This window comes from Triticum dicoccoides, chromosome 1B, assembly GCF_002162155.2.
Source record: "Triticum dicoccoides isolate Atlit2015 ecotype Zavitan chromosome 1B, WEW_v2.0, whole genome shotgun sequence".
Taxonomy (NCBI): domain Eukaryota; kingdom Viridiplantae; phylum Streptophyta; class Magnoliopsida; order Poales; family Poaceae; genus Triticum; species Triticum dicoccoides.
The window spans coordinates 182,374,808-182,388,057 of NC_041381.1; the positions used below are offsets into that span (position 1 = coordinate 182,374,808).

Consider the following 13,250-nt stretch of genomic DNA (forward strand, 5'->3'; position numbering starts at 1 on the left):
CATTCTAATATTTATAAATATATCGATCTCAAAAAACACTTCTGTAAATATACTCCATACTACAACTAAGAGTACGTATGTATGGTCCATATTTTAAAAACATGTATATATATACTACATACTAAACACTACTTTCTAAGTTTGTACGCTAATAAATTTCCTGCAAACAAATATTAATACTCCATACTCCAATTTTATGTTAATACTCCATACTCCATACTCCATATGTAATGAGTATATGCTGATACTCCATACTCCATATTTAATAAATATATATTGATACTCTATACTCCAAATTTCGTGGAGTATACTCCCCACATGGTTTCTAAAAAAAGCTATATTTCTATATTATGCAAACTCTAGGAAAAAAAGTTATAAATTTCACAGCATATACACCATACTACCTGTTTATAACCAGAAGTATGTAAGCACTCTGACTAAATTGTCCTTTATTCACATACTTATCTATACACGGTTTGTTCTATGCACCTATCCTAGAATCAAGGAGGTAGTTGAACCAGCGTCCAACTTGCCGGATTATTTTAATTCAAAAGATAATTAGTTGAGGCCTATTGGATTCTACAACACCCGCTAACGGATCCTTCTACTGGATTGACTTGGGACACGTGGAGGGCATACAGATAGGAGGTAACTACCACCGCTTGTAGATAAAATTTGTCATATATATATATATATATATATATGACAAATTTTATCTACCACCAATGGTAGTTACCATCTAATTGTTTGTCCTCCACGTGTCCTCCACCTTTGAGTCAACCGGGTAGAGAGATTGGCTTAACGGGCGCTGTGAAATCCAAACCGGAGCAATTAATTTAGTTTATGGAATAAAATAATCGGCCAAATGATGGGTTTGTTCAACCACCTCCTCATTTCCTGTACGTTGAACAAACTATGTATCGGATAAGCACGCTGACGCTAAATTACTCTCTTGTTAAGTGGAAGAATTTTTTCAGTGAATAGGTAGCTACTTTTCATTATAAATAGCCAAATAAATAGTATACACTGATTTCTCTTGTTTTTTTTGCGGGGTACTGATTTCTCTTGTTAGGTGGAAGAAAATTTCGTAAGAATACGTACTTAAGACCTTTCCTTAGAAATAGTCAAATATGTAGTATGGATTATGGAGTCTATAGTGTGAACTTCTAAATTTCCTTAAAAAATTATAATATACTCCTGTAGTATGGATTATGTAGTATGGATTATGGAGTAGTATGTATCAATTTTTTGGCCACATGGAGTATACTGCTGTATACTTGGAGTATGGAGTTTACATATAACTAGCAGAGTATGGAGTATGTAGTATATGTATATTTTCCATTAGGAGTGTGGAGCATGTACCTTTTTGTGCATGGCACATATTTTTAATTCAATACGTGTGTCTTAGACGTTCCCTTTAATATATGAAGTGCATTCATAAATTCGCAAAAAAGGTACATTAATATGACAAGGTAGTATGTAGTATAAAACATAAAGTAGTATGGAGTATATGGTATTTCATAAAGAATTGAGTATCTGGTGAGAGTATGTTTTAAAGAAAGTATGTAGTATCTCCAACAAAAAAGAAGAGAAAGAGTATATACTCCAAACATAAGGAGTATCTCTAAATAAAGAAATACTTTTGTAGATATTTAGATATACTGGAAGAAGTATATTCATTATGTTCCCTCTACATGTACAAGTACAATATATGATGAGATTGCTTGGCGGCAAAAATGCATACATCTGCGGTGCAAAACTAAGTATCTATGCACGTACTAAACTTTGAAGGAAACTGAAATATCTATGGATGTACTATTACACTTTCAAGCAAAAAGTGACTACTAACCAAGAATCTTTTCCATCACGTAGCCTCTTTGCCTGGTTGTGGTGCATGCTTATGCCCGTGCGTGTACAAATCTATAACTTCATATACACATTGGAGTATGTAATATGTATATACAAGGAGTATGGAGTATGTATATGCAATGTCGGAGTGGGTTTGTAGTCGTCGTTTGACGCATTGGAATAAGCAGCCGTTCGTTGCTGTGGCGCAGTCTACGGTGTTGAAGCAGCCTTGTATAGGTGTGCGGTGTTGTTGCCGTCGTCTGGAGCATCCGTCGGCGTGGCCATCACACGTATGGCTATATACATCGGTTCGTCATCGTCGTCACCGCCGAACACCATGCCGGAGCAGTCACACGTATGGCTATGTACATCAGTTGGTCGTCGTCGTCTTCGCCGAGCAGATCACCGTCCCGGCTGGCCATATGCAGCCCGGCAGCCTTAATGGATCATGGAATCATGGAATACATTGTTGAAGATGAACAAAAACAATCTGTCAAAATAATAAACGAATCAAGAACAGTAGGAATACTTTGTATATCAGCTGCATGGATGGTTGGATACCTTGTAACATCCCGTGCTCCTAACTGAATTGGTTGCAATCACCATCGGGCCATAACAAAATGTATTGAGACACATAGAAGAGGATCGATACAAGTCCATGCATGCGAGAGGCCGGATGCCAGATCCGAAAGCTAGCTAGGTTGTTGGGAACAGCCGGGTAGCTATATACGAAGCCATGCAAAAATATCGGTAGCTTCCGGTTTTTTTTTTGAAACTTTCCGGGTGTGGGGAGAGAAATTTATTAGTTTTAGTACAACTGAACCTGTTAATCAAGAGCCACACCCAGGAATGATCGCATGGCTAAAAAAGTAGGGGTAACTACCACTAGGTGGCAGTATCTATTTTCCCTATATATATATATATATAAGGAAAGGATAAACTTGTTCTCTAAATTGCAAAAGAAGCTACCTTCCACATTCTCGGTGACAAACTTGTTCTCGCGGTAATCTTTAGTGTCTGGGTCATCTAAATCACCGATACAGGTCTGGCTGCACGGAAGCTCCTCGCTTCTCAAGTCTGCAAAACAGTTTCCTGGAAGCATAAGCTTCTGGGAAGATGGGGGCTGCGATTCAATCCACGTCATGGTTTCCTTGAATACTTGGAACCGCATAGCCTTCTCTTTCTCGTTTCGGTATGTCTTGTTGAACCGCTTCATCCAATTCGCAAACCTCTCTTGCATCTCCTCCTCTTTATATATATAGATGTCCTGCTCTTTCTTGCGAGTAGCTGCACAAGAAGACAGTATGTATGCATGAGGTGGTGGTTCCTGACATGAAACCCCGGAGCTAACGAATATGAGGAATCTACCTGGCTCATCATCATTTGGGCCTTTCCTGAAATATTGAACTGCCAAGGTTCCAGCACCAGCAAACGCAGCAGCGGCCGCGGCCACACCAGCAGCACCACGAAGGCCATCGCCGATGGGGAGGCCCTTGTGTATAGATCGGGATGAGAAACATGAGAGGGGAGCGTGGAGTTGCAGATCTGAGTGAAACAACGGGGGGAGAGGGAGACTCACCAAGGAGTGGAAAGAGCCTGCAGGAGCCGTCCTTGGGATCACCCGCGACGAGAGCCTCCGTGTGAGGAGGAAACTGACGGCCCGTCGGAGGGACATGATTGCCTCTTCCCTCGCCTTATCCTCGATTTCTTTTTCGCTCGCTCGCTCGCCGCCGCCGCCGCCACCGGTGCCTCGATTCAATTCTAGGGTTTCGCTACCAATGGGCATGGGAGATTGTTTATAGTGCATGCATGCCACGGAGTAGTAGCATCACCATGCAATGCAATGCAATGCCATTGTCTAAGGTAAGGGCATCTCCAATACTTACCCATGAATTTGCTCCGGCATCCATCCTCGTACAGAGGGACCAGTCTATGGACATGGATCCTGAAGACCGTCATCCAACGTTGCCTGCATATATTTCAATCACTTGAATCAAACGAACGAAATTCATGCAAACACGACGGATTTCATTACATTTTGTACAATTTTTAGCTAAAAACTATGTCGGACTAAGGTAAAACTAATCTGTTGGTGGCACCAGCAGATTTTCATTCCACGACACGGATACCCTTAACTAGTCTACGACCGGACACAACGGATCTCCACTGTCTTCCCCATGTCCGGCAGCCTGCTCATCGGACTGCCGTGAACCCCGGAGGTATATGCTTTAGCACAAAGGGAGGCTCGCTTCCCCATGTTCAGCAATGCCACTCATCAGAGTGGAACCAACGGGATGTGCTTCAGTAGGAGGGGAAGGGGACGACAGTGGCCTACGACCAGGCAAGAGACCGACAGTGTATGTTGGTGTCGCCTTGGTGAAGGAAATATGCCCTAGAGGCACTAATAAAATTATTATTTATTTCCTTATATCATGATAAATGTTTATTATTCATGCTAGAATTGTATTAACCGGAAACATAATACATGTGTGAATACATAGACAAACATAGTGTCACTATTATGCCTCTACTTGACTAGCTCGTTGATCAAAGATGGTTGTGTTTTCTAACCATAGACATGAGTTGTCATTTGATTAACGGGATCACATCATTAGGAGAATGATGTGATTGACTTGACCCATTCCGTTAGCTCAGCACTTGATCGTTTAGTATGATGCTATTGCTTTCTTCATGACTTATACATGTTCCTACAACTATGAGATTATGCAACTCCCGTTTACCGGAGGAACACTTTGTGTGCTACCAAACGTCACAACATAACTGGGTGATTATAGAGGAGCTCTACAGGTGTCTTCGAAGGTACATGTTGAGTTGGCGTATTTCGAGATTAGGATTTGTCGCTCCGATTGTTGGAGAGGTATCTCTGGGCCCTCTCGGTAATGCACATCACTATAAGCCTTGCAAGCAATGTAGTTAATGAGTTAGTTACGGGATGATGCATTACATAACGAGTAAAGAGACTTGCCAGTAAAGAGATTGAACTAGGTATTGAGATACCGACGATCGAATCTCTGGCAAGTAACATACCGATGACAAAGGGAACAATGTATGTTGTTATGCGGTTTGACCGATAAAGATCTTCGTAGAATATGTGGGAGCCAATATGAGCATCCAGGTTCCGCTATTGGATATTGACCGGAGACGTGTGTCACTCATGTCTACATAGTTCTTGAACCCGTAGGGTCCGCACGCTTAAAGTTAGATGACGGTTATATTATGAGTTTATATGTTTTGATGTACCGAAGGTAGTTCGAAGTCCCGGATGTGATCACGGACATGACGAGGAGTCTCGGAATGATCAAGACATGAAGATTGATATATTGGATGACTATATTCGGACACCGGAATGGTTCCGGGGGTTATCGGATGTATACCGGAGTACCGGGGGGGTTTACCGGCCTCATGGGCCCAAAGTGGAGGAGAGGAGGGGCGGCCAGGGCAGGCCGCGCGCCCCCTCCCCCTCTAGTCCAAATAGGACAAGGAGGGGGGCGGCGCCCCCCTTTCCTTCCTCTCCTCTCTCCCCTTCCTTCCCCTCTCCTAATTGGACAAGGAAAGGAGGGAGTCCTACTTCCGGTGGGAGTAGGACTCCTCCCTGGCGCGCCTCCTCCTGGCCGGCTGCCCCTCCCCCTTGGTCCTTTATATACGGGGGCAGGGGGGCACCTCTAGAGAAAACAATTTATCCTTGAGATCTATTAGCCGTGTGCGGTGCCCCCCTCCACCATATTCCACCTCAGAAATATTGTAGCGGTGCTTAGGCGAAGCCCTGCGTCGGTAGAACATCATCATCGTCACCACGCCGTCGAGCTGATGGAATTCTCCCTCAAAGCTCGGCTGGATCGGAGTTCGAGGGACGTCATCGAGCTGAACGTGTGCTTAACTCGGAGGCGCCGTGCATTCGGTACTTGATCGGTCGGATCGTGAAGACGTACAACTACATTAACCGCGTCGTGCTAACGCTTCCTCTTCCGGTCTACGAGGGTACGTGGACAATACTCTCCCCTCTCGTTGCTATGCATCACCATGATCTTGCGTGTGCATAGGAATTTTTTTTTGAAATTACTACGTTCCCCAACAGTGGCATCCGAGCCTGGTTTTTATGCGTAGATGTTATATGCATGAGTAGAACACAAGTGAGTTGTGGGCGATACAAGTCATACTGCTTACCAGCATGTCATACCTTGGTTCGGCGGTATTGTTGGATGAAGCGGCCCGAACCGACATTACACGTATGCTTACACGAGACTGGTTCTACGGACGTGCTTTGCACACACGTGGCTAGCGGGTGTCAGTTTCTCCAACTTTAGTTGAACCGAGTGTGGCTACGCCCGGTCCTTGAGAAGGTTAAAACATCACTAACTTGACGAACTATCGTTGTGGTTTTGATGCGTAGGTAAGAACGGTTCTTGCTCAGCCCGTAGCAGCCACGTAAAACTTGCAACAACAAAGTAGAGGACGTCTAACTTGTTTTTGCAGGGCATGTTCTGATGTGATATGGTCAAGACGTGATGCTATATTGTATGAGATGATCATGTTTTGTAACTCGAGTTATCGGCAACTAGCAGGAGCCATATGGTTGTCGCTTTATTGTATGCAATGCAATCACCCTGTAATTGCTTTACTTTATCACTAAGCGGTAGCGATAGTCGTAGAAACAATAGGTGGCGAAATGACAACGATGCTACGATGGAGATCAAGGTGTCGCGCCGGTGACGATGGTGATCATGACGGTGCTTCGGAGATGGTGATCATAAGCACAAGATGATGATGGCCATATCATATCACTTATATTGATTGCATGTGATGTTTATCCTTTATGCATCTTATTTTGCTTTGATTGACGGTAGCATTATAAGATGATCTCTCACTAAATTTCAAGGTATAAGTGTTCTCCCTGAGTATGCACTGTTGTGAAAGTTCTTCGTGCTGAGACAACACGTGATGATCGGGTGTGATAGGCTCTACGTTCAAATACAACGGGTGCAAAACAGTTGCACACGCGGAATACTCAGGTTAAACTTGACGAGCCTAACATATACAGATATGGCCTCGGAACACTGAGACCGAAAGGTCGAGCGTGAATCATATAGTAGATATGATTGATGTCTACTACACAACCTTCTTCTTGTAGACGTTGTTGGGTCTGCAAGTGCACAGGTTTGTAGGACAGTAGCAAATTTCCCTCAAGTGGATGACCTAAGGTTTATCAATCCGTGGGAGGCGTAGGATGAAGATGGTCTCTCTCAAGCAACCCTGCAACCAAATAACAAAGAGTCTCTTGTGTCCCCCAACACACCCAATACAATGGTAAATTGTATAGGTGCACTAGTTCGGCAAAGAGATGAAGATACAGGTGCAAAATGGATAGTAGATATAGGTTTTTGTAATCTGAAATAATAAAAACAGCAAGGTAGCAAGCGATAAAAGTGAGCGTAAACAGTATTGCAATGATAGGAAACAAGGCCTAGGGTTCATACTTTCACTAGTGCAAGTTCTCTCAACAATAACAACATAGATAGAACATATGACAAGCCCTCAACGTGCAACAAAGAGTCACTCCAAAGCCACTAATAGCGGAGAACAAACGTAGAGATTATGGTAGGGTATGAAACCACCTCAAAGTTATTCTTTCGGATCGATCTATAAAAGAGTTCGTACTAGAATAACACCTTAAGACAGAAATCAACCAAAACCCTAATGTCACCTAGATACTCCATTTTCACCTCAAGTATCCGTGGGCATGATTATATGATATGCATCACACAATCTTAGATTCGTCCAACCAACATAAAAGTACTTCAAAGAGTGCCCCAAAGCTACTACCGGAGAGTCAAGAACGTGTGCCAACCCCTATGCATAGGTCATGGGTGGAACCCGCAAGTTGGTCACCAAAACATACATCAAGTGGCACGTGAAATCCCATTGTCACCACAGATAAACACGGCAAGACATACATCAAGTGTTCTCATAAAAGACTCAATCCAATAAGATAACTTCAAAGGGGAAACTCAATTCATCACAAGAGAGTAGAGGGGGAGAAACATCATAAGATCCAACTACAATAGCAAAGCTCGGCATACATCAAGATCGTGCCATAGATGAACACGAGAGAGAACACAAGAGAGAGAGATCAAACACATAGCTACTGGTACATACCCTCAGCCTCGAGGGTGAACTACTCCCTCCTCGTCATGGATAGCGCCGGGATGATGAAGATGGCCACCGGTGATGGGATCCCCCTCCGGCAGGGTGCCGGAACAGGGTCCCGATTGGTTTTTGGTGGCTACAGAGGCTTGCGGCGGTGGAATTCCCGATCTATCTTCTGTTCTGGAAGTTTTAGGGTACAAGAGTATATATGGGTGCAGGGGGTACGTCGGAGGAGCTACCGGGGCCCCACAAGGCAGGGGGTGTGCCCGGGGGGGCCCACCCTCGTGGGTAGCCCGTATCTCCCCTGACGTGCACTCCAAGTTCCCTGGGTTGCTTTCCTTCCAAAAATAACTTCGCCAGTTGATTTTGTTCCGTTGTGACTCCGTCTGATATTCCTTTTCCTCGAAACACTGAAATAGGCATAAAACAGCAAATCTGGGCTGGGCCTCCGGTTAATAGGTTAGTCCCAAAAATAATATAAAAGTGGATAATAAAGCCCAATATTGCCCAAAACAGTAGATAAAGTAGCATGGAGCAATCAAAAATTATAGATACGTTGGAGACGTATCAAGCATCCCCAAGCTTAATTCCTGCTCGTCCTCGAGTAGGTAAATGATAAAAAAGAATTTTTGACGCGGAGTGATACTTTGGCATAATTTCAATATAAATCTTCTTAATTGTGATCTGAATATTCAGATCCGAAAGATTCAAGACAAAAGTTCATATTGACATAAAAATAATAATACTTCAAGCATACTAAAAAAGCAATCATGTCTTCTCAAAATAGCATGGCTAAAGAAAGTTCATCCCTACAAAATCATATAGCTAGGCTATGCTTCATTTTCGTCACACAAAGATGTTCCCAACTTCTATACCCTCGATGACAAGCCAAGCAATTGTTTCATACTTAAATAATCTCAAACCTTTTCAACCTTCACGCAATACATGAGCGTGAGCCATGGATATAGCACTATGGGTGGAATAGAATATGATGGTGGGGATTGTGTGGAGAAGACAAAAAAGGAGAAAGTCTCAAGTTGACGAGGCTAATCAACGGGCTATGGAGATGCCCATCAATTGATGTCAACATGAGGAGTAGGGATTGCCATGCAACGGATGCACTAGAGCTATGAATGCTCAACAAAAAAAAACTAGTGGGTGTGCATCCAACTTGCTTGCTCATGAAGACCTAGGGAATTTGAGGAAGCCCATCGTAGGAATATACAAGCCAAGTTCTATAATGAAAAATTCCCACTAGTATAAAAAAGACAACTTATGAGACTCACTACATGAAGAACAAGGTGCTACTTTGAAGCACAATATATGAGACTCACTATATGAAGAACAAGGTGCTACTTTGAAGCACAAGTGTGGAAAAAGAGATAGTAGGATTGCCCTTTTCTTTTATTTTTTGGGCCTTTTTTGCCTTTCTCTTTTTTTTTTGATTGGGCAATGCTCTAATAATGATGATCATCACACTTCTATTGATTACAACATAAGAATTACAACTCGAAACTAGAACAAGATATGACTCTATATGAATGCCTCCGGCGGTGTACCGGGATGGTGCAATGAATCAAGAGTGACATGTATGAAAAATAATGCATGGTGTCTTTGCCACGAATACGATGTCAACTACATGATCATGCAATGGCAATATGAGAAAAGTAATGTATGTCATGATGATGATGAACGAAACGGTGGAAAGTTGCATGGCAATATATCTCGGAATGGCTATGGAAATGCCATAATAAGTAGGTATGGTGGCTGTTTTGAGGAAGATATAAGGAGATTTATGTGTGATAGAGCGTATCGTATCACGGGGTTTGGATGCACCGGCGAAGTTTGCACCAACTCTCAAGGTGAGAAAGGGCAATGCACGGTACCGAAGAGGCTAGCAAAGGCGGAAAGGTGAGAGTGCGTATAATCCATGGACTCAACATTAGTCAAAAGAACTCATATACTTATTGTAAAAATTTAGAAGTCATCAAAAATCAAGTACTACGCGCATGCTCCTATGGGGATAGATTGGTAGGAAAAGACCATCACTCGTCCTCGACCGCCACTCATAAGGATGCACAAGCCAGGTACACTTCATGTTTCAAATTTGTTACACAACTTTAACCATACGTGCATGCTACGAGACTTGCAAACTTCAACACAAGAATTTCTCAAATTCATAATCACCCAACTAGCACGACTTTGATATTATCACCTCCATATCTCAAAACAATTATCAAGCATCAAACTTATCTTAGTATTCAATTCACTCAAAAGAAAGGTTCACATATCTTGAACACCAAGTATATTAACATTAAGCAAATTACCATGCTATTAAGTACTCTCAAAATAATCTAAGTGAAGCATGAGAGTTCATCTATTTCTTCAAAATAAAACTACCACCATGCTCTAAAAGATATAAGTGAAGCACTAGAGCAAACAACAAACTACTCCAAAAGATATAAGTGAAGATCAATGAGTAGTCGAATAATTGTGCAACTATGTGAAGACTCTCCCATTTAATAATTTCAGATCTTGATACTTTGTTCAAACAGCAAGCAAAGCTAAAGAAAACTACATTGCAAGGATAGCACAACTCATGTGAAGAAGCAAAAACTTAGGCTCAACCGATACTAACCGATAGTTGTTGAAGAAGAAAGGTGGGATGCCTACCAGGGCATCCCCAAGCTTAGATTCTTGAGACTTATTGAAATATTATCTTGGGGTGCCTTGGGCATCCCCAAGCTTGAACTTTTGTGTCTCCTTAATTCCTCTCATATCATGGTTTCTCTTTTTAACAAAAGCTTCATTCACAACAAACTCAACAAGAACTCGTGAGATAGGTTAGTATAAACCAATGCAAAACCTTATCATTTCCTACCGTAACAAATCACTAAAATTATTATTCAACATTGAATACTAAATGCCTCTGCATATCTAATACTCCTATCATCAAATAGAATCATTAAACAAGCAAACATATGCAACCATAACAGCAATCTGCCAAAACAGTACAGTCTGTAAAGAATGCAAGAGTATCAATACTTACCTGACCCCAAAAATTATGACCTAAAATTCCCACTGTAATAAATTTATCAGAGCTCAATATGCAAAAAGATTCAACGCTATACCATGCTCTGACTTTTCTAGGGAATTTTTGCAACAGCGGTAAACTTTCTGTTTTCAAACAGCAACATGCAAACTAGCAAAATAAGCATGGCAAAGGCTATCCTTGACTTTTTTTTATTGAAACTAAAGATGCAAAACATTATTCTAACTAACATCAAGCAAACTAACAAAATAAAATGACGCTCCAAGAAAAACACATATCATGTGGTGAATAAAAATATAGCTCCAAGTAAAGTTACCGATGAACGAAGACGAAAGAGGGGATGCCTTCCGGGGCATCCCCAAGCTTAGGCTCTTGGTTGTCCTTGAATGTTACCTTGGGGTGCCTTGGGCATCCCCAAGATTAGGCTTTGTCCACTCCTTATTCCATAGTCCATCGAATCTTTAGCCAAAACTTGAAAACTTCAACCACACAAAACTCAAAACAAAACTCGTAAGCTCCGTTAGTTTAAGAAAATAAAACCACCACTTAGGTACTGTAATGAACTCATTCTAAATTCATATTGGTGTAATACCTACTGTATTATAACTTCTCTATGGTTCATACCACTCAATACTAGCCATAGATGCATCAAAATAAGCAAACAACACATAGAAAACAGAATTTGTCAAAAACAGAACAGTCTGTAGTAATCTGTATAAAAAGTATACTTCTGGAACCCGAAAAATTATGAAATAAACTGCTGGACCTGAGAAATTCTTCTATTAATAACCTTCAAAAAGAATCAACCTAAAATCACTCTCCAGTAAAAAATGGCAGCTAATCTCGTGAGCACTAAAGTTTCTGTTTTTCACAGCAAGATCACATAAACTTCACCCAAGTCTTCCCAAAGGTTCTACTTGGCACTTTATTAAACAAAAGCTATAAAACATGATTAATACAGTAGCATAATCATGTGGACACACAAAAATAGTAAGGATAAATATTGGGTTGTCTCCCAACAAGCACTTTTCTTTAATGCCTTTTAGCTAGGCATGATGATGACAATGATGCTCACATAAAAGATAAGGATTGAAACATAACGGGAGCATCATGAAGAATATGACTAGCACATTTAAGTCTAACCTACTTCCTATGCATAGGGATTTTGTGAGCAAACAACTTAGGGAAACAATAATCAACAAGCATAGGAAGGTAACACAAGCATAGCTTCAAGAATTTAAGCACATAGGGAGGAAACTTGATATTATTCCAATTCCTACGAGCATATGTTCATCTCTCATAATAATTTTCAGTAGCATCATGAATGAATTCAACAATATAACCAGCTCCTAAAGCATTCTTTTCATGATCTACAAGCATAGAAAATTTACTACTCTCAACATAAGCAAATTTCTTCTCATGAATAGTAGTAGGAGAAAACTCAACAAAATAACTATCATGTGATTGAAAATTAAGATCAAGATGACATGTTTCATGGTTATCATTATTCTTTAAAGCATACATGTCATCACAATAATCATCATAGATAGGAGGCGTGCTTTCATCATAGTAAATTTGCTCATCGAAGCTTGGGGGACAAAAAATATCATCTTCATCAAACATAGCTTCCCCAAGCTTGTGGCTTTGCATATCATTAGCATCATGGATATTCAAGGAATTCATACTAACAACATTGCAATCATGCTCATCATTCAAATATTTAGTGCCAAACAATTTAGAGATTTCTTCTTCTAGCACTTGAGCACAATTATCCTTTCCATCATACTCACGAAAGATATTAAAAAGATGAAGCGTATGAGACAAACTCAACTCCATTTTTTTTGTAGTTTTCTTTTATAAACTAGACTAGTGCTAAAACAAGAAACAAAATGATTCGATTGCAAGATCTAAAGATATATCTTCACTTACCTAGCCTCCCCGACAACGGCGCCAGAAACTGCTTGATGTCTACTACACAACCTTCTTCTTATAGACGTTGTTGGGCCTGCAAGTGCACAGGTTTGTAGGATAGTAGCAAATTTCCCTTAAGTGGATGACCTAAGGTTTATCAATCCGTGGGAGGCGTAGTATGAAGACGGTCGCTCTCAAGCAACCCTGCAACCAAATAACAAAGAGTCTCTTGTGTCCCCAACACACCCAATACAATGGTAAATTGTATAGGTGC

General features: G+C 41.2%; 1 protein-coding gene across 2 annotated transcripts in view; it reads right to left on the reverse strand.

Moving 5' to 3' along the window:
* LOC119303506 (papaya proteinase 4-like) overlaps positions 1-3,618 on the reverse strand; it is a 6,928-nt gene extending 3,310 nt beyond the window's left edge. For both annotated transcript variants that reach the window (XM_037580649.1, XM_037580642.1), the window contains exons 1-3: positions 3,428-3,618; positions 3,217-3,340; positions 2,818-3,135 (exon numbers count right to left, since the gene is read on the reverse strand). In XM_037580649.1, coding sequence (XP_037436546.1) covers positions 2,818-3,135; positions 3,217-3,340; positions 3,428-3,523 — 538 coding nt within the window. In that variant the 5' untranslated portion in view covers positions 3,524-3,618. The remainder of the gene's footprint in view (positions 1-2,817; positions 3,136-3,216; positions 3,341-3,427) is intronic.
* Between the last annotated feature and the right edge of the window lie 9,632 nt (positions 3,619-13,250).